This window comes from Taeniopygia guttata, chromosome 32, assembly GCF_048771995.1.
Source record: "Taeniopygia guttata chromosome 32, bTaeGut7.mat, whole genome shotgun sequence".
NCBI classification, from domain to species: domain Eukaryota; kingdom Metazoa; phylum Chordata; class Aves; order Passeriformes; family Estrildidae; genus Taeniopygia; species Taeniopygia guttata.
Window position 1 is genome coordinate 1,367,815 of NC_133057.1, and position 17,928 is coordinate 1,385,742.

General features: G+C 52.6%; 1 protein-coding gene across 10 annotated transcripts in view; it reads right to left on the minus strand.

The window, feature by feature from the left end:
* DLG4 (discs large MAGUK scaffold protein 4) overlaps positions 1 to 16,036 on the minus strand; it is a 44,313-nt gene extending 28,277 nt beyond the window's left edge. Inside the window, exons 1-7 of one of the 10 annotated variants that reach the window (XM_072920607.1) lie at positions 11,044 to 11,120; positions 6,809 to 6,874; positions 5,505 to 5,558; positions 4,550 to 4,600; positions 3,438 to 3,562; positions 851 to 896; positions 551 to 674 (exon numbers count right to left, since the gene is read on the minus strand). In XM_072920607.1, the coding sequence (XP_072776708.1) occupies positions 551 to 674; positions 851 to 896; positions 3,438 to 3,562; positions 4,550 to 4,579 (325 nt within the window). In that variant the 5' untranslated portion in view covers positions 4,580 to 4,600; positions 5,505 to 5,558; positions 6,809 to 6,874; positions 11,044 to 11,120. Of the gene's footprint in view, positions 1 to 550; positions 721 to 850; positions 897 to 1,585; positions 1,603 to 1,911; positions 1,952 to 3,437; positions 3,563 to 4,549; positions 4,601 to 5,504; positions 5,559 to 6,808; positions 6,875 to 9,270; positions 9,363 to 11,043; positions 11,121 to 15,950 lie in introns of those variants that run through there. The other 9 variants (XM_072920609.1, XM_072920606.1, XM_072920615.1 and 6 more) reach the window with 9 other exon arrangements.
* Between the last annotated feature and the right edge of the window lie 1,892 nt (positions 16,037 to 17,928).

Below are 17,928 nucleotides of genomic sequence, written 5' to 3' on the forward strand. Positions count from 1 at the left end.
GGATTTTGGTGTTCCCAGGATGATTTTTGGGGCTGGATTTTTGGGGATTTCACGCCTGATTTTTGTGATTTTTGAGCCAGATTTGGAGGATTTCGATCCGGATTTTGGGGATTTCAATCCGGATTTTGGGGATTTCAGGAATTTTGGGGCGCTTTTGGGGTTTTTGGGGTACCTTTGGGCCCTTTGATGAGTTTGACCTCCACCACCCTCTCGGCTGGGACCTTCCTCCCCCTCCTCCTCCTCCCCCTCCTCCTCCCCCAGGGGCATTTTGGGCTGGATTTTGGGGTGGATTTCAGGGATTTTGGGATGGATTTCAGGAATTTTGGGGTTCCCAGGTGGATTTTGGGGTCCTGGGGTAGATTTTGGGTCGATTTTGCGGATCCTCAGGCAGATTTTGAAGTTCCCAGGATGATTTTTTGGGCTGGATTTTGGGGATTTCAGGCTGGATTTGGGGGATTTTGGGCTGGATTTTTGAGCCGGATTTTGGGGATTTCAATCCGGATTTGGGGATTTCAGGAATTTTGGGGCGCTTTTGGGGTTTTTGGGGTACCTTTGGGCCCTTTGATGAGTTTGACCTCCACCACCCTCTCGGCCGGGACCTTCCTCCTCATCACGTAGAGCCGAACCACGGCCCCGGCCTCCTTCAGCGCCTCCACGGCCGCCGAGTGCGGCACCTCCCGCACGTCCGCCTCGTTCACGAACAGGATGCTGTCGTTCACCCTGGTTTGGGGAAAATTCGGGGCATTTTGGGAAAAATTCCGCAATTTTTGGGATTTTTTTGGGCATTTTAGGAGGTTTTTGGGGGATTTTGGGGGGTTTTGGGGCGGTTCCAGGAGGGTTTTGGGGGCACCTCCCGGACATCGGCCTCGTTCACGAACAGGATGCTGTCATTGACCCTGGTTTGGGGAAAATTCAGGGGATTTTGGGAAAAATTCCGGAATTTTTGGGATTTTTATGGGCATTTTAGGAGGTTTGGAGGGGATTCTGGGGGGTTTTGGGGCGGTTCCAGGAGGGTTTTGGGGGCACCTCCCGGACATTGGCCTTGTTCACGAACAGGATGCTGTCGTTGACCCTGATTTGGGGAAAATTCGGGGCATTTTGGGAAAAAATCCGCAATTTTTAGGATTTTTTGGGGCATTTTGGGGTGTTTCAGGCTGGTATGGGGCCCTATGGGGCAGTTTTGGGGGGATTTGGGGCAGTTTTGGGGGCATCTCCTCGTTCACGAACAGGATGTTGTCATTGACCCTGGTTTGGGGAAAATTCACTGGATTTTGGGAAAAAATCCAAAATTTTGGGGAGTTTAGGAAGTCCTGAGTGGATTTTTGGGGGACCTGAGCTGAATTTTGGATGAATTCTGGGTGAATTTTGGGGATTTTGGGGGTTCCTGGGGTGGTTTTTGGGGTTTTTGAGGGTCCTGAAGAGATTCCTGGGGTTCCTGAGTTGATTTTGGGTGAATTTTGGTGATTTTGGGTAACTCTGAGTAATTTTGGGTAATTTGGATAATTCTGGGGTAATTTTTGGATGATTTTGGGGCTGTTTCGGGAGATTTTGGATGATTTTAGGTGATTTTGGGGCGATTTCTCACCTGAGCCGCCCGTCCTGGGCAGCGGCGCCCCCGGGGATGATTTTGGGGTGAATTTTGGGGTTTTTGGGGTGAATTTTGGGGTCTTTGGGGTGGTTTTGGGGGTTTTTGAGGATCCTGAAGCTGATTTTGGGGTGATTTTGGGGTAATTTTGGGCGATTTTGGGCGATTTCTCACCTGAGCCGCCCGTCCTGGCTGCGGCGCCCCCGGGGATGATTTTGGGGTGAATTTTGGGGTTTTTGGGATGGTTTTTGGGGTTTTTGAGGATCCTGAAGCTGATTTTGGGGTGATTTTGGGGTAATTTTGGGAGATTTTTTGGGATTTCTCACCTGAGCCGCCCGTCCTGGGCCGCGGCGCCCCCGGGGATGATTTTGGGGTGATTTTGGGGGTGGTTTTGGGGGTTTTTGGGGGTCCTGAAGCTGATTTTGGGGTGATTTTGGGGTAATTTTGGGAGATTTTTTGGGATTTCTCACCTGAGCCGCCCGTCCTGGCTGGTGACGCCCCCGGGGATGATTTTGGGGTTTTTGGGGTAAATTTTTGGGTTTTTGGGGGTGGTTTTGGGGGTTTTTGAGGATCCTGAAGCTGATTTTGGGGTGATTTTGGGGTAATTTTGGGTGATTTTGGGCAATTTCTCACCTGAGCCACCCATCCTAGCTGGTGACACCCCCAGGGATGATTTTGGGGTGAATTTTGGGGGTTTTGGAGTTTAGGGGTGTTTTTGGGGGTTTTTGAGGGTCCCAAAGCTGATTTTGGGGTGATTTTGGGTGATTTTGGGCAATTTTGGACTAATTTTAGGAGATTTTGGATGATTTTTGGTGATTTTGGGTGATTTCTCACCTGAGCCACCCGTCCTGGGCGGCGGCGCCCCCGGGGATGATTTTGGGGTGAATTTTGGGGTTTTTGAGGATCCTGAAGCTGATTTTGGGGTGATTTTGGGGTAATTTTGGGTGATTTCTCACCTGAGCCGCCCGTCCTGGGCAGCGGCGCCCCCGGGGATGATTTTGGGGTTTTTGGGGGTGTTTTTTGGGGTTTTTGAGGATCCTGAAGCTGATTTTGGGATTATTTTGGGGTAATTTTGGGCGATTTTGGGCGATTTCTCACCTGAGCCGCCCGTCCTGGGCCGCGGCGCCCCCGGGGATGATTTTGGGGTGAATTTTGGGGTTTTGGGGGTGATTTTTGGGGTTTTTGAGGATCCTGAAGCTGATTTTGGGGTGATTTGGGGTGATTTTGGGCGATTTTGGGCTAATTTTAGGTGATTTTGGATGATTTTGGGGTGATTTTGGGCGATTTCTCACCTGAGCCGCCCGTCCTGGGTGGCGGCACCCCCGGGGATGATTTTGGGGTGAATTTTGGGGTTTTTGAGGATCCTGAAGCTGATTTTGGGGTGATTTTGGGTGATTTTTTGGGATTTCTCACCTGAGCCGCCCGTCCTGGGCCGCGGCGCCCCCAGGGATGATTTTGGGGTGAATTTTGGGGTTTTTGGGGGTCCCGAAGCTGACTTTTGGGTGATTTTAAGGTGATTTTGGGCGATTTTGGGCGATTTCTCACCTGAGCCGCCCGTCCTGGGCCGCGGCGCCCCCGGGGATGATTTTGGGGTGAATTTTGGGGTTTTTGGGGGTGTTTTTTGGGGTTTTTGAGGGTCCTGAAGCTGATTTTGGGGTGATTTTGGGGTGATTTTTTGGGATTTCTCACCTGAGCCGCCCGTCCTGGGCCGTGGCGCCCCCGGGGATGATTTTGGGGTGAATTTTGGGGTTTTTGGGGTGAATATTGGGGTTTTTGGGGTGGTTTTGGGGGTTTTTGAGGATCCTGAAGCTGATTTTGGGGTGATTTTGGGAGATTTTTTGGGATTTCTCACCTGAGCCGCCCGTCCTGGGCCGCGGCGCCCCCGGGGATGATTTTGGTGATGAAGATCCCGGGGTCGTCCCCGACGTGGGGGTTGTCGGTGCCCCCCGCGATGCTGAACCCCAACCCCGAGTTCCCCTGCGGGAATTTGGGGTCCTGTTAGACCCAAAACACCCCAAAAAACCCCCAAAATCCATCCCCAGAACCCCCAGAACAGCAAAACCTCAAAAAACCAAAAAAACCCCATAAAAATCCCTACAAAAACAACAAAAAAAGGGAATTTTGGGAAGTTTTTTGGGGGCTCCCAAATGGATTTTGGGGGTCCCCACGAGCCAAAAAAATCCCCCAAAAAACTCCCCCAAAAATCCCCAAACTTTAAACCCCAAATTACCCCAAAACCCCACCAAAAATCTCAAAAACCCCCACAAAACCATAAAAGGAGAATTTGGGGTTTGGGGATGATTTTGGGATTTTTTTGGGGTTCCCAGGTGGATTTTTGGGCGATTTTGGGGGCTCCAGGTAGATTTTGGGAATTTTTTGGGTTCCCAGGTGGATTTTGGGAATTTTTTGGGGTTCCCAGGTGGATTTTTGGGTTGATTTCGGGCAATTTTGGGGCCCCCCAGTGGATTTTGTGCAATTTTTGGGGTTCCCAGGTGGATTTTGGGGATTTTTTGGGATTCCAGGTGGATTTTTGGGCTGATTTTGGGCAATTTTGGGGCTCTCAGCAGTTTCTGGGGCTCCAGACTCCAATTTTGGGGTTCCCAGGTAGATCCAGGGCAGAATTTGGGTTTTGTTTGGGTTTTTTTGGGGGTTCCCAGGTGAATTTTGGGAATTTTTTGGGTTCCCAGTTGGATTTTGGGAATTTTTTTGGGTTCCCATTTGAATTTTTGGGCTGATTTTGGGCAGTTTTGGGCCCCCCCAGTGGATTTTGGGAATTTTTTGGGTTCCCAGGTGGATTTTGGGGATTTTTTTGGGTTCCCATTTGAATTTTTGGGTTGATTTTCTGCAATTTTGGGGCCCGAGGGATTTTTGGGGCTCCTGACTCTGATTTTGGGGATTTTGGGGCAGATTTTGGGGGCATTTTTGGGGATTTTGGGGCATTTTTGGGGATTTTGGGGCTCTCACCCTCTCTAGAGTGATCTCCTCATATTCCATCTCCCCCTCGGTGCCGTTCACCTGCCAAAAAAAAGAGAATTTTTGGGATTTGGGGGGAAAATTTGGGGGATTTGGGGGTGAATTTGGGCGGGATTTTGAGGGAAATTTGGGGAGGATTTTTGGGGGCAGATTTGGAGGGAATTTTGGGGATTTTTGGGGGTGTTTTGTGGGAATTTTGGGAGGATTTGGAAGGAATTTTGGGCTGGATTTGGTTGAAATGTGATGGAATTTTGGAGGGAATTTTAATGGAATTTTGGGCGGATTTTGGGGGGAATTTTGGGCTGGATTTGGGCTGAATTTGATGGAATTTTGGGGAGATTTTGGGGGGGATTTTAATGGAATTTTGGTGGAATTTTGGGCTGAACTTGATGGAATTTTTGGGCGATTTTGGAGGGATTTTTGGTGGGATTTTGATGGAACTTTTGGGGGGATTTTGGGCTGAATTTTGTCTGAATTTGAGGGAATTTTTGAGGGAATTTTGGGTTGGATTTGGGCTGAATATGAAGGAATTTTGGGGTGATTTTGGAGGGAATTTTAATGGAATTTTTTGGGGGAATTTTGGGCTGGATTTGGGCTTAATTTGATGGAATTTTGGGGAGATTTTTGAGGGAATTTTAATGGAATTTTGGGGAAATTTTGGGCTGTATTGGGTCTAAATTTGATGGAATCTTTGGGTGATTTTTAGGGGGATTTAGATGGAATATTAGAGGAATTTTGACAGAATTTTGGGCTGGATTTGGGCTGAACTTGATGGAATTTTTGGGTGAATTTTGGGGGATTTTGGGGCGATTTTTGGAGGGATTCGATGGAATTTTGGGAGGATTTTGGAGGGAATTTTGGGGCTGATTCCCGAGGGATCCGGGGTGGATTTTGGGCAATTCCAGGCGGGATTTTTGGGGAGATTTTGGGGGTTTTTGGGGCTCACATAGGCCGGGGCCTCCAGGGTGTCGGTGTTGACGATGACGGGGGGAGAATTGGCCTGGGGGGGGAGGGGAGGTCAGAGACCCCCAAACCCCCCCAAAATATCCCCAAATTCCCAAAAAAAATTCCCAAAAAATCCCCCAAATTCCCCGATCACCCCCAACCCTTCCAAAAGAACCCAAAATCCCCAAAATTCCACCCCAAAACTCCAAATTTCCCACAAAAATCGACCCAAATTTCGCCCCAATTTCCCCCCAAATTCCCAGTTTTCCCCCAAATTCCTCAAAATTCCCAAATTTTCCACAAATTCCCCAAATTTTACACAAATTTTCCCAAAATTCCCCAAATTTTCCCCCGAATTCCAAAATATTCACCAAGTTTTGCCTAAAACTCCTCCAGAACTCCCAAATTTTCCCCAAAACTCCCAAATTTCCCCAAAAATCCCTTGAAATTCCCAAATATTTCACAAATTCCCCCCAATTTTCCCCATCTTCCCCAAAAATCCCCAAATTTTCCACAAAATTACCAAATATTCTCCAAATTTTTCCCAAATTTTCCAAATTTCCCTAAAAACCCTCCAAAATTCCCTATTTTTCCTCCAAAACTCCCAAATTTCTCCAACAATTGCAAAATTTTCCCAAAAAATCCCTCCAAATCCCTCAAAATTCCCAAATTTTCTACAAAAATCCCCCAATTTTCCCCATATCTCCCCAAAAATACCCAAATTTTCCCCAAAATTCCCAAATATTCCCCAAATATTCCCCATTTTCCCCAAATTTCCCCCAAAATTCCCAAATAGTCCCAAAATTTTCCCAAATTTTCCTTAAAAATCCCAACATTTTCCCCAAATTCCAAAACATTCCCCAAATTTTCCCAAATTTTTTCCCGATTTCCCCCAAAATTCCCCAGTTATTCTCAAAATTCCCCCAAAATCCCCTCAAAATTCCCAAATTTTCCCGAGCTCCTCTCCCAAAATCCCAAAATGGCCCCGAATTCCCCTCCCCCACCCCAAATTCCCTGGTCACGCCTCCTGTGACATCACCGATGACGTCATCACATCTGTGACATCATCACTGACAGCGATGACATCACTGCTGCCCCTCCATGGGGGCGTGGCCTCCCAAAAAAGGGGCGTGGCCACCCAAATTACCGCGCCACGTCCGTGTATGGTCATTGGCTGGTTGGAAAGGGGGCGTGGCCTGACAATATATGGACATTACCTGTCCACAAAGGGGCGTGGTCTCTAAAAGGGGGCGTGGCCTCTCCATATATGGAAATTACCTGCCCAAAAAGTGGGTGTGGCCTTACCTGGCTGGGCAGGTGGGCGGGGCTCTGCTCCAGGGGGGGGCTGTCCTCATCTTGGTACCGGTATTTCTGCAATGTATGCAAATTTATGCAGATTTATGCAGATTTGTGCAGAGGGATGTGAGAAATAGGCGCGTGTATGTAAATTTTTCTGGTTTATGCAAATGAGGGCGGCGAGATGGCCACGCCCAGTTAATCCCACTTAATCCCAGTTTGGGATTTGGGGATTGGAAAGGATTAAACTGGGAGGGGCCCAGTGCTCCCAGTATGGAACTGGGGGGGTCCCAGTGCTCCCAGTATGGAACTGGGATGGGCCCAGTGCTCCCAGTATGGAACTGGGAATGGTCCCAGTGCTCCCAGTATGGAACTGGGGGGTCCCAGTATGGAACTGGGGGGGTCCCAGTGCTCCCAGTATGGTCCAGTGCTGTTCCCAGTGCTCCCAGTATGGAACTGGGGGGGGTCCCAGTGCTCCCAGTATGGAACTGGGGGGGGTCCCAGTGCTCCCAGTATGGAACTGGGGGGTCCCAGTATGGAACTGGGGGGGTCCCAGTGCTCCCAGTATGGTCCAGTGCTGTTCCCAGTGCTCCCAGTGCCTCCCAATCCTTTTCCCAGTGTCCCCAAAACCCCTCCCAGTCCATCCCAGTCCCTCCCAGTACAAACCAGTACAAACCAGTAACCCCAAATCCCCATTTTCCCCATTTTTTCTTCATTTTTAACCCTTTTTTTGCCATTTCTTCTGCATTTCCCCCCTCCCAGTCCCCCCCAGTACAAACCAGTCCATCCCAGTGCCCCTAAATCCCATCCCAGTTCCCTCCCAGTCCAAACCAGTACAAACCTGTAACCCCAAATCCCCATTTTCCTTATTTTTTCTCCATTTTTAACCCTTTTTTGGCCATTTTTTCTGCATTTCCCCCCTCCCAGTCCCTCCCAGTACCCCTCCACTTGCTCCCAGTATAAACCAGTCCCTAACCGTTCCCCTGCAGTTCCTCCCAATACAAACCAGTACAAACCAGTACAAACCAGTAACCCCAAATCTCCATTTTCCCCATTTTTTCTCCATTTTTAACCCTTTTTTTGCCATTTTTTCGCCATTTTTCCCTCTCCCAGTCCCCCCCAGTCCCTCCCAGTACAAACCAGTCTCTCCCAGTCCAAACCAGTCCCTCGCCGTCCCCGTCCAGTCCCTCCCAGTACAAACCAGTAACCCCAAATCTCCATTTTCCCCATTTTTTCTCTGTTTTTAACCCTTTTTTTGCCATTTTTTCTGCATTTACCCCCTCCCAGTCCTCCTCTAGTCCCCCCCCACTTGCTCCCAGTACAAACCAGTATAAACCAGTGCCGGTCCCACCTTGCAGCCGAAGGCCAGCGAGAGGCTCCGGTCCCTCCAGAGCCCCTCCCAGTGCTCCCAGTGCCCCTTCCCAGTTCATCCCAGTGCCCCGAAATCCCATCCCAGTGCCCCTAAATCCCATCCCAGTGCCCCTAAATCCCATCCCAGTCCCTCCCAGTCCAAACCAGTACAAACCAGTAACCCCAAATCCCCATTTTCCCCGTTTTTTCTCCGTCTTTAACCCTTTTTTGGCCATTTTTTCTGCATTTTCCCCCTCCCAGTGGCTCCCAGTCCCCCCCCAGTCCCTCCCAGTACAAACCAGTACAAACCAGTGCCCCTAAATCCCATCGCAGTCCAAACCAGTATAAACCAGTACAAACCAGTAACCCTAAATCCCCATTTTCCCCATTTTTTCTCCATTTTTAACCCTTTTTTTTCCATTTTTTCTGCATTTTTCCCCCTCTAGTCCCCCCCCAGTCCCTCCCAGTCCCTCCCAGTCCATCCCAGTCCCTCCCAATACAAACCAGTACAAACCAGTAACCCCAAATCCCCATTTTCCCCATTTTTTCTCCATTTTTAACCCTTTTTTGGCCATTTTTTCTCCATTTTTCCCCCTCCCAGTGGCTCCCAGTCCCCCCCCAGTTGCTCCCAGTACAAACCAGTATAAACCAGTGCCGGTCCCACCTTGCAGCCGAAGGCCAGCGAGAGGCTCCGGTCCCTCCAGAGCCCCTCCCAGTGCTCCCAGTGCCCCTTCCCAGTTCATCCCAGTGCCCCTAAATCCCATCCCAGTCACTCCCAGTTCATCCCAGTCCAAACCAGTCCAAACCAGTACAAACCAGTAACCTCAAATCCCCATTTTTTCTCTGTTTTTAACCCTTTTTTGGCCATTTTTTTGCATTTCCCCCCTCCCAGTCCCCCCCAGTACAAACCAGTCCATCCCAGTGCCCCTAAATCCCATCCCAGTCACTCCCAGTTCATCCCAGTCACTCCCAGTACAAACCAGTACAAACCAGTAACCCCAAATCCCCATTTTTTCTCCATTTTTAACCCATTTTTTGCCATTTTTTCTCCATTTTTCCTCCTCCCAGTCCGTCCCCAGTCCCTCCCAGTACAAACCAGTATAAACCAGTGCCGGTCCCACCTTGCAGCCGAAGGCCAGCGAGAGGCTCCGGTCCCTCCAGACCAGCCGACATTGGCACAGCAGCGGCGAGAAGCACCCGGGACCCCCCCGGGACCCCCCCCCGCAGCCCGGGACCCCCCCCGGGACCCCCGAACCCAACGGGGCCGGGGCCGCTCCCGCCATCCCCCCCGGGACCCCCTAAAATACCCCCGGGACCCCCCCCGGGATCACCGGGACCCCCCCCCGGAGGCTCCGGGATTAACGGGGATTAACGGGGGGGGGAGGGGAGGGGATAAAGGGTGGGGGAGGGGCTCGGGAATGATCCGGGACCCCCCAAAATATCCCCCGGGACCCCCCAAAAACCATCGGCAGCAGCACCAGGACCCCCAAATGACCCCCAGGACCCCCCAAAGTCATCAGGAAGGGCCTGGAGGGACCCCAAAAATCACAGAGAGACCCCCGAGACCCCCAAAAACCATCGAGAGGAGCACCAGGACCCGTAAACGACCCCCAGGACCCCCAAAAATCACAGAGAGGGGTCAGAGAGACCCCAAAAATCACAGAGAGACCCCCAGGGACCCCCAAAAACCATCGAGAGCAGCACCAGGACCCCCAAATGACCCCCAGGACCCCCCAAAAATCATCAAGAGGGGCCCAGAGAGACCCCCGGGACCCCCAAAACCATCGAGAGGGACCCCAAAAATCATCGAGAGGGGTCAGAGAGACCCCAAAAATCACAGAGAGACCCCAAAAATCACAGAGAGACCTCCAAGGACCTCCAGCGTCATCGAGAGACCCCCGAGACCCCCAAAACCATCGAGAGGGACCCCAAAAATCATCGAGAGGAGCACCAGGACCCCCAAATGACCCCCAGGACGCCCCAAAAATCATCAAGAAGGGCCCAGAGAGACCCCCAGGGTCATCGAGAGACCCCCGAGGGGTACAGAGGGACCCCAAAACCACCGAGAGCAGCACCAGGACCCCCAAAACGACCCCCAAACGACCCCCAGGACCCCCCAAGACCCCCAAGAGGAGCCTCAGGACCCCCAAAACCACCGAGAAAAGGCCCAAAATGGCGCCCAGGACCCCCAAGAGGGGACAGAGGGACCCACAAAATCACCGAGAAAAGACAGAAAAATGCGCCCAAGACCCCCAGGACCCCCAGGAGGAGACTCAAGACCCTCAAAATCACCGAGAAAAGGCCCAAAATGGCGCCCAGGACCCCCAAAAACCATCGAGAGGGGCACAGAGAGACCCCAAAAATCACAGAGAGACCCCGAGGGGGACAGAGGGACCCCAAAACCACCGAGAGCAGCACCAGGACCCCCAAAGGACCCCCAGGACCCTCCAGGACCCCCAAGAGGAGCCTCAGGACCCCCAAAACCACCGAGAAAAGGCCCAAAATGGCGCCCAGGACCCCCAAAAACCATCGAGAGGGGCACAGAGAGACCCCAAAAATCACAGAGAGACCCCCGAGACCCCCAAAAACCATCGAGAGCAGCACAGGGACCCCCAAGCGACCCCCAGGACCCCCCAGGACCCCCCAAGACCCCCAAGAGGAGCCTCAGGACCCCCAAATCCACCGAGAAAAGGCCCAAAATGGCGCCCAGGACCCCCAAGAGGGGACTCGGGACCCCCAGAACCACCGAGAAAATACAGAAAAATGCGCCCAAGACCCCCAGGACCCCCAGGAGAAGCCTCAGGACCCCCAAAACCATCGAGAAAAGGCCAAAAACGGCGCCCAGGACCCCCAAAAAGACCCCCAAGACCCCCCTAACCCCCCTCACCGCGTACCTGTCCTCGTTTGACCCCTCCGAGCCCCCGTACCCGCCCTTCCCTCACGCAAGCCCCGCCCCCTCGCCGTCCCCATGGCAACGCGCGCCACCCGGCGGTCACGTGGGCGGGGCTGAGTGGGCGGGGCCTCCGCTTTTGGCGCGCCGTTGCCATGGCAACGAGCGCGGGATGGCGTTGCCGGGGCAACGCGGGGGGGAGGGGGCGTGGCCTGGTAACAGCGCGGGGGGAGGGGGCGGCGCTTGGTTGCCGTGGCAACGGCGTGGGAATGGCGGGAATTTGGGGGGATTTTGGGGGGAATTTTGGGAATTTTGGGCAATTTTGGGGGAATTTTGGGGATTCCTGAGGGGAAATCGGGGATGGAAGGAGGAATGAGGGTGGGGGGGTTTTGGGGGGGGGATTTTTGGGGGAAATTTTGGGAAATTTGGGGGAATTTGGGGGAATTTTGGGGGATTTTGGGGGAATTTTTGGGGAATTTTGGGGGAATTTTGGGATTCCTGAGGGGAACTCGGGGGTGGAAGGAGGAATTGGAATGGGGGGGGGGAATTTGGGATTTAAGGTGAATTTTTTGGGATTTAAGGTGAATTTTGGTGTTTTCAGGTAAAATTTTGAGGGGTTAAGGTTTATTTTGGGATTTAAGGTGAATTTTTTGGGATTTAAGGTGAATTTTTGGTGTTTTCAAGTGAATTTTTTGGGATTTTAGGTGAATTCTTGGGGATTTCAGGTGAATTTTGGGGATTTTCAAGTGGATTTTTGGAAAATTCAGGTGAATTTTGGGATATTCAGGTGAATTTTGGGGATTTCAGGTAAATTTTGGGAAATTCAGGAGAATTTTGGGGATTTCAGGTGAATTTTGGGGATTTCAGGTGAATTCTTCCCAATTCCTGTAGATTTTAGGGGAATTTGTGCAATTTTGGGGTTTTAGGGCCAATTTGGGGGATTTTGGGGCTCTTGGTGCCATTTGGGGCCAGATTTGGGGGATTTGGGATCGATTTGGGGCATTTTAGAGCCAATTTTGGGGATTTTAGGGCAGATTTTGGAGTTTTTAGGGAAAAATTTGGGATTTTAGGGATTTTAGGGTCGATTTTAAAGATTTTAGGGAAAATTTGGGGATTTTAGGGATTTTAGGGTCAATTTTGGGGTTTTCAAACCAATTTTGGAGTTTTTAGGGCCGATTTTGGAGCTTTTAAAGCCAATTTTGGGGTTTTGACTTTTTTGGGCTGATTTTGGGATATTTTGGGGGGTTTGGGGCTGATTTTGGAGTTTTTAGGGAAAATTTTGGGATTTTAGGGATTTTAGGGTCGATTTTGTGGGATTTCGGCATTTTGGGGCTGATTTGGGGGGTTTGGGGCTGAATTTGGGGCATTTTGGGGTTTGCAGGTTCAATTTGGGGCCGTTTTGGGGCTTCGGGCCCATTTTGGGGGATTTGGGGTTTTTTTGGGTGGATTTTGGGGTTTTTTTGGGTGGATTTTGGGGGGTTTTTGGGGTGGATTTTAGGGGGTTTTTTGGGTGGATTTTGGGGGTTTTTTTGGGTGGATTTTGGGGGTTTTTAGGGTGGATTTTGGGGGTTTTTTTGGGTGGATTTTGGGGGGTTTTTGGGTGGATTTTGGAGGTTTTTTTGGGTGGATTTTGGGGTTTTTTTGGGTAGATTTTGGGGGGGGGTTGGGTGTATTTTGGGGGTTTAGGGCTGATTTTGGGGCATTTTGGGATTTCAGGTTGGTTTTGGAGGATTTTGGGGTTTTTTAGGACAGATTTGGGGTTTTAGGGCCAGTTTTGTGGGATTTTGGGGGTTTTTAGGGCAGATTTTGGGATTTCAGGGCCAGGTTCAAGAGATTTTGGAGTTTTTAGGGTGGATTTTGGGGGATTTTGGGGTTTTTAGGGCAGATTTTGGGATTTCAGGGCAGGTTTTGTGGGATTTGGGGGAATTTTGGGGTTTCAGGGCAGGTTTTGGGGCATTTTGGGATTTCAGAGCCGGTTTTGGAAGATTTTGGGGTTTTCAGGGCAGATTTGGGGATTTCGGGGCCGATTTTGGGGGATTTTGGGGTTTTAGGGCTGATTTTCAGGAGATTTTGGGTTTTTTGGGTGGATTTTTGGGAGTTCTGGGTGGGATTTGGGGTTTCAGGGCCGGATTTGGGGATTTTAGGTGTATTTCAGGAGATTTTGGGGTTTTTGGGGCGGATTTTTGAGGGTTTCAGGGCAGATTTTGGGGATTTCAGGCGGGATTTGGGGTTTCAGGGTGAATTCCAGGAGATTTTGGGGGATTTTGGGTGGATTTTTGGGGGTTTCAGGGCAAATTTGGGGATTTTGAGCGGGATTTGGGGTTTCAGGGTGAATTTCAAGAGACTTTGGGGATTTTTGGGTGGATTTTGGGGATTTCAGGTGGGATTTGGGGGTTCCGGGTGGGATTTGGGGTCTCAGGGCGGGATTTGGGGTTTCAGGGCCGGATTTGGGGTTTTTGGGTGAATTTCAGCAGATTTTGGGGTTTTTAGGGCGGATTTTTGGGGGTTTCAGGGCAGATTTTGGGGTTTCAGGGCCGGATTTGGGGTTTCAGGGTGAATTTCAGGAGATTTTGGGGGTTTTGGGGTGGATTTTTGGGGGTTTCAGGGCAGATTTTGGGGTTCCGGGCGGGATTTGGGGTTTCAGGGTGAATTCCAGCAGATTTTGGGGTTTTGGGGGCGGATTTTTTGGGGTTCAGGGCAGATTTTGGGGGTTCCGGGATGGATTTGGGGTTTCAGGGTGAATTCCAGCAGATTTTGGGGGTTTCAGGGCAGATTTTGGGGATTTTGGGCAGGATTTGGGGTTTCAGGACCGGATTTGGGGTTTCAGGGTAAATTCCAGCAGATTTTGGGGTTTTTGGGGCGGATTTTTGAGGATTTCGGGCGGGATTTGGGGTTTTTGGGCGGGATTTGGGGTTTCAGGGTGAATTCCAGCAGATTTTGGGGTTTTTGGGGCGGATTTTTGAGGATTTCGGGCGGGATTTGGGAATTTTGTGCGGGATTTGGGGTTTTTGGGTCAATTCCAGCAGATTTTGGGGTTTTTGGGGCGGATTTTGGGATTTCAGGGCCGGATTTGGGGTTTCAGGGCCAGATTTGGGATTTCAGGGTGAATTCCATCAGATTTTGGGGTTTTCGGGCGGATTTTTGGGGGTTTCAGGGCAGATTTTGGGGTTCCAGGCGGGATTTGGGGTTTCCGGGCGGGATTTGGGGTTTCAAGGTGAATTCCAGCAGATTTTGGGGTTTTGGGGCGGATTTTGGGGGGTTTTGGGTGGGATTTGGGGGTTCAGGGTGAATTTCAGGAGATTTTGGGGTTTTTTGGGCAGATTTTGGGGATTTCGGGTGGGATTTGGGGTTTCAGGGCCAGATTTGGGGTTTCAGGGTGAATTCCAGCAGATTTTGGGGTTTTTGGGTGGATTTTTGGGGGTTCCGGGCAGATTTTGGGGGTTCCGGGTGGGATTTGGGGTTTCGGGTTGAATTCCAGCAGATTTTGGGGTTTTTTGGGCAGATTTTTGGGGGTTTCAGGGCAGATTTTGGGGGTTCCAGGTGGGATTTGGGATTTCAGGGTGAATTCCAGGAGATTTTGGGGTTTTTGGGGTGGATTTTTGGGGATTCCGGGTGGGATTTGGGGATTTCGTGCGGGATTTGGGGATTTTGGGTGAATTCCAGCAGATTTTGGGGTTTTTGGGGCGGATTTTTGGGGTTCCAGGGCCGGTTTGGGGAGATTTTGGGGGTTTTTGGGAGTTTCGGGTGGAATTTGGGGTTTTTGGGTTAATTTCAGCAGATTTTGGGTTTTTTGGGGCAGATTTTTGGGGATTTTGGGTGGGATTTGGGGTTTCAGGGCAAATTTTGGGGGATTTTGGGGTTTTAGGGCTGATTTTCAGGAGATTTCGGGGGTTTCAGGGCAGATTTTGGGGTTCCGGGCGGGATTTGGGGTTTCGGGTGAATTCCATCATATTTTGGGTTTTTTTGGGTGTATTTTTGGGGGTTCCGGGCGGGATTTGGGGTTCAGGGTGAATTCCAGCAGATTTTGGGGTTTCCAGGCAGATTTTGGGGTTTTTGGGGTGGATTTTTGGGGGTTCCGGGCGGGATTTTGGGGCCCCCCCCCGCCCCCACGTGCGCTGTCCCCTCCCCCGCGCGTTGCTATGGAAACGCCGCGGCCGCCACGTGGTGACACCCCCGAGATTTGGGGGGACACCGCCCCTCCCCCACCCCCAAAAACCCCCCAAAAAACCCAAAAACCCCCCCGGGAACCCCAAAATCCAGGAGGGGTCGGAACCCCCCAAAATCCCCCCAAAAAACCCCAAAATCTGTCCCAAAACCACCACAGGACCCCCCAAAAATGACCCAAAATTCCCCAAATCCCCCCAAAATCTCACCCGGGACCCCCCAAAATCGACCCCAGAACCCCAAAATCCCCCAAATCCATCGGGACCCCCCAAAATCTCTCCAGATCCCCCCAAAATCCTCTCGGGATCCCCAAAACCTCCCCAGGACCCCCCAAAATCCCCCCCAGACCCCCAAAATCCCCTCGAGACCCCCCAAAATCCCCCCAAAACCCCCTCGGAGCCCCCAAAAACCCCCAAAATCCCCTCGAGACCCCCCAAAATCCCCCCCCAGGAACCCCCAAATCCCCCCCGAACCCCCCAAAATCCTCTCGAGACCCCCCAAATCTCCCCCAAACCCCCTCAGGGGCCCCCAAACCCCCCCCAGACCCCCCAAAAAACCCCAAAACCCCCTCGGAACCCCCAAAATCCCCCCCTAAAATCCCCCCAAATCCCCCCCCCCGGAGCCCCCAAACCCCCCCCAGACCCCCCAAAAAAGCCCCAAATTCCCCCAAAATGGCCCCAAAATCGCCCCGAAGGCTCCGGGGCCCCCCCCGCGGTTTTGGGGTGAATCCGGCGGGTTTTGGGGTACCTTGGTGGTGACGATGCACAAACAGTCCATGGCCGCCGCTCATGGGCCGGGGGGGCCGCGGGGGAGGAGGAGGAGGGGGAGGAAGGCTCGGAGGGGGAGGGGGAGGAGGGGGATGGGGGGATGAAGGCTCGGGAGGAAGAGGAGGAGGATGAAGAGGAGGAGGAGGAGGAAGAAGAAAAAAGGTGGGGGGGAGGATGAGGAGGAGGGGATGAAGGCTCGGGAGGAAGAGGGGGAGGAGGAGGAAGAGGAGGATGAAGGGATGAAGGGATGAAGGCCCCGGAGGAGGAGGAAGAGGAGGAGGAGGAGGAGGAGGAAGAAAAAAGGTGGGGGGGAGGATGAGGAGGATGAAGGGATGAAGGGATGAAGGCCCCGGAGGAGGAGGAGGAGGAGGGGGGATGGGGGGGATGAAGGCTCGGGGGGAAGAGGAGGAGGAGGATGAAGAGGAGGAGGAGGATGGAGAGGATGAAGGGATGAAGGCCCCGGAGGAGGAGGAGGAGGATGAAGGCTCGGGAGGGGGAGGAGGAGGAGGAGGGGGGATGGGGGGATGAAGGCTCGGGAGGATGAAGAGGAGGAGGAGGAGGAAGAAAAAAAGGGGGGGCGATGAGGAAGATGAGGAGGATGAAGGGATGAAGGCCCCGGAGGAAGAGGATGGAGAGGATGAAGGGATGAAGGCTCGGGAGGAGGAGGAGGAGGAGGATGAAGGAGCAGGAGGAAGAGGATGGAGAGGATGAAGGGATGAAGGCTCGGGAAAAAGAGGAGGAAGAGGAGGTGGGGGGGGGGATGAAGGACCAGGATGGAGGAGGAGGATGAGGATGAGGATGGAGGGATGAAGGCTCGGGAGGGGGGGGAAGATGGAGAGGAGGAGGAGGAGGAGGATGAGGATGAAGGGATGAAGGCTCGAGGGGGGGAGGATGGAGAGGAGGAGGAGGAGGAGGATGAAGGGATGAAGGCTCGGGAGGGGGGGGAAGATGGAGAGGAGGAGGAGGAGGATGAAGGGATGAAGGGATGAAGGCTCGAGGGGGGAGGATGGAGAGGAGGAGGAGGAGGAGGAGGAGGAAGATGCGGCAGCGGGAAGGGAGGAAGAGCGGGAGGAGGAGGAGGAGGAGGAGGAGCGGGAGGAGGAGGAAGGCCCGGGAGGAGGGGCCGGGAGGAGGAGGAGGAGGAGGAGGAGGAGCGGGAGGAAGGCCCGGGAGGAGGAGGAGGAAGAGGAAGAGGAAGATGAAGACACCGAAGGGATGAAGAACGAGGAGGAAGAGGAGGAGGAGGAGGATGAAGATGAAGGAGCCCCCGGGAGGGGGGAGGAAGAGGAGGAGCGGCGCGAGGAGGAGGAGGAGGAGGATGCGGAGGGGAGGAAGGCTCGGGAGGAGGAGGAGGAGCGGGAAGAGAGGAAGAGGAGGATGAAGGCAAAGCGGGAGGAAGGCTCGGGGGAGGAGGAGGAAGATGAAGATGAAGAGGAAGGCTCGGGAGGAGGATGAGGAGGAGGAGGAGGAAGATGAAGAGGAAGGCTCGGGGATGCGCAGCCGGGAGGATGAGGATGGAGCCCGGAGGGGAGGAAGGCTCAGGAGGAGGATGAGGAGGAGCGGGATGAAGGCTCGGGAGGATGAGGATGGAGCGGGAAGGGAGGAAGAGAAGGATGAAGGCAAAGCGGGAGGAAGGCTCGGGAGGAGGATGAGGAGGAGGAAGATGAAGATGAAGGCTCGGGAGGAGGATGAGGAGGAGGAGGAGGAGCGGGAGGGGGGAGGGATGAAGGCTCCTGGGGGGGGCGCGCGAGGGGATTTCGGGGGGGGAAATTCGGGAATTTTGGGGGGAAAAATTCGGGATTTTGGGGATTTAGGGGGAAAAAAATGGAAATTTTGGGGGGAAAATTGGGAATTTCGGGGGGAAATTTGGGAATTTTGGGGGGAAATTTGGGATTTTTGGGGGGAAATTCGGGATTTTTGGGGGGAAATTCGGGATTTTGGGGATTTTAGGGGGGAAA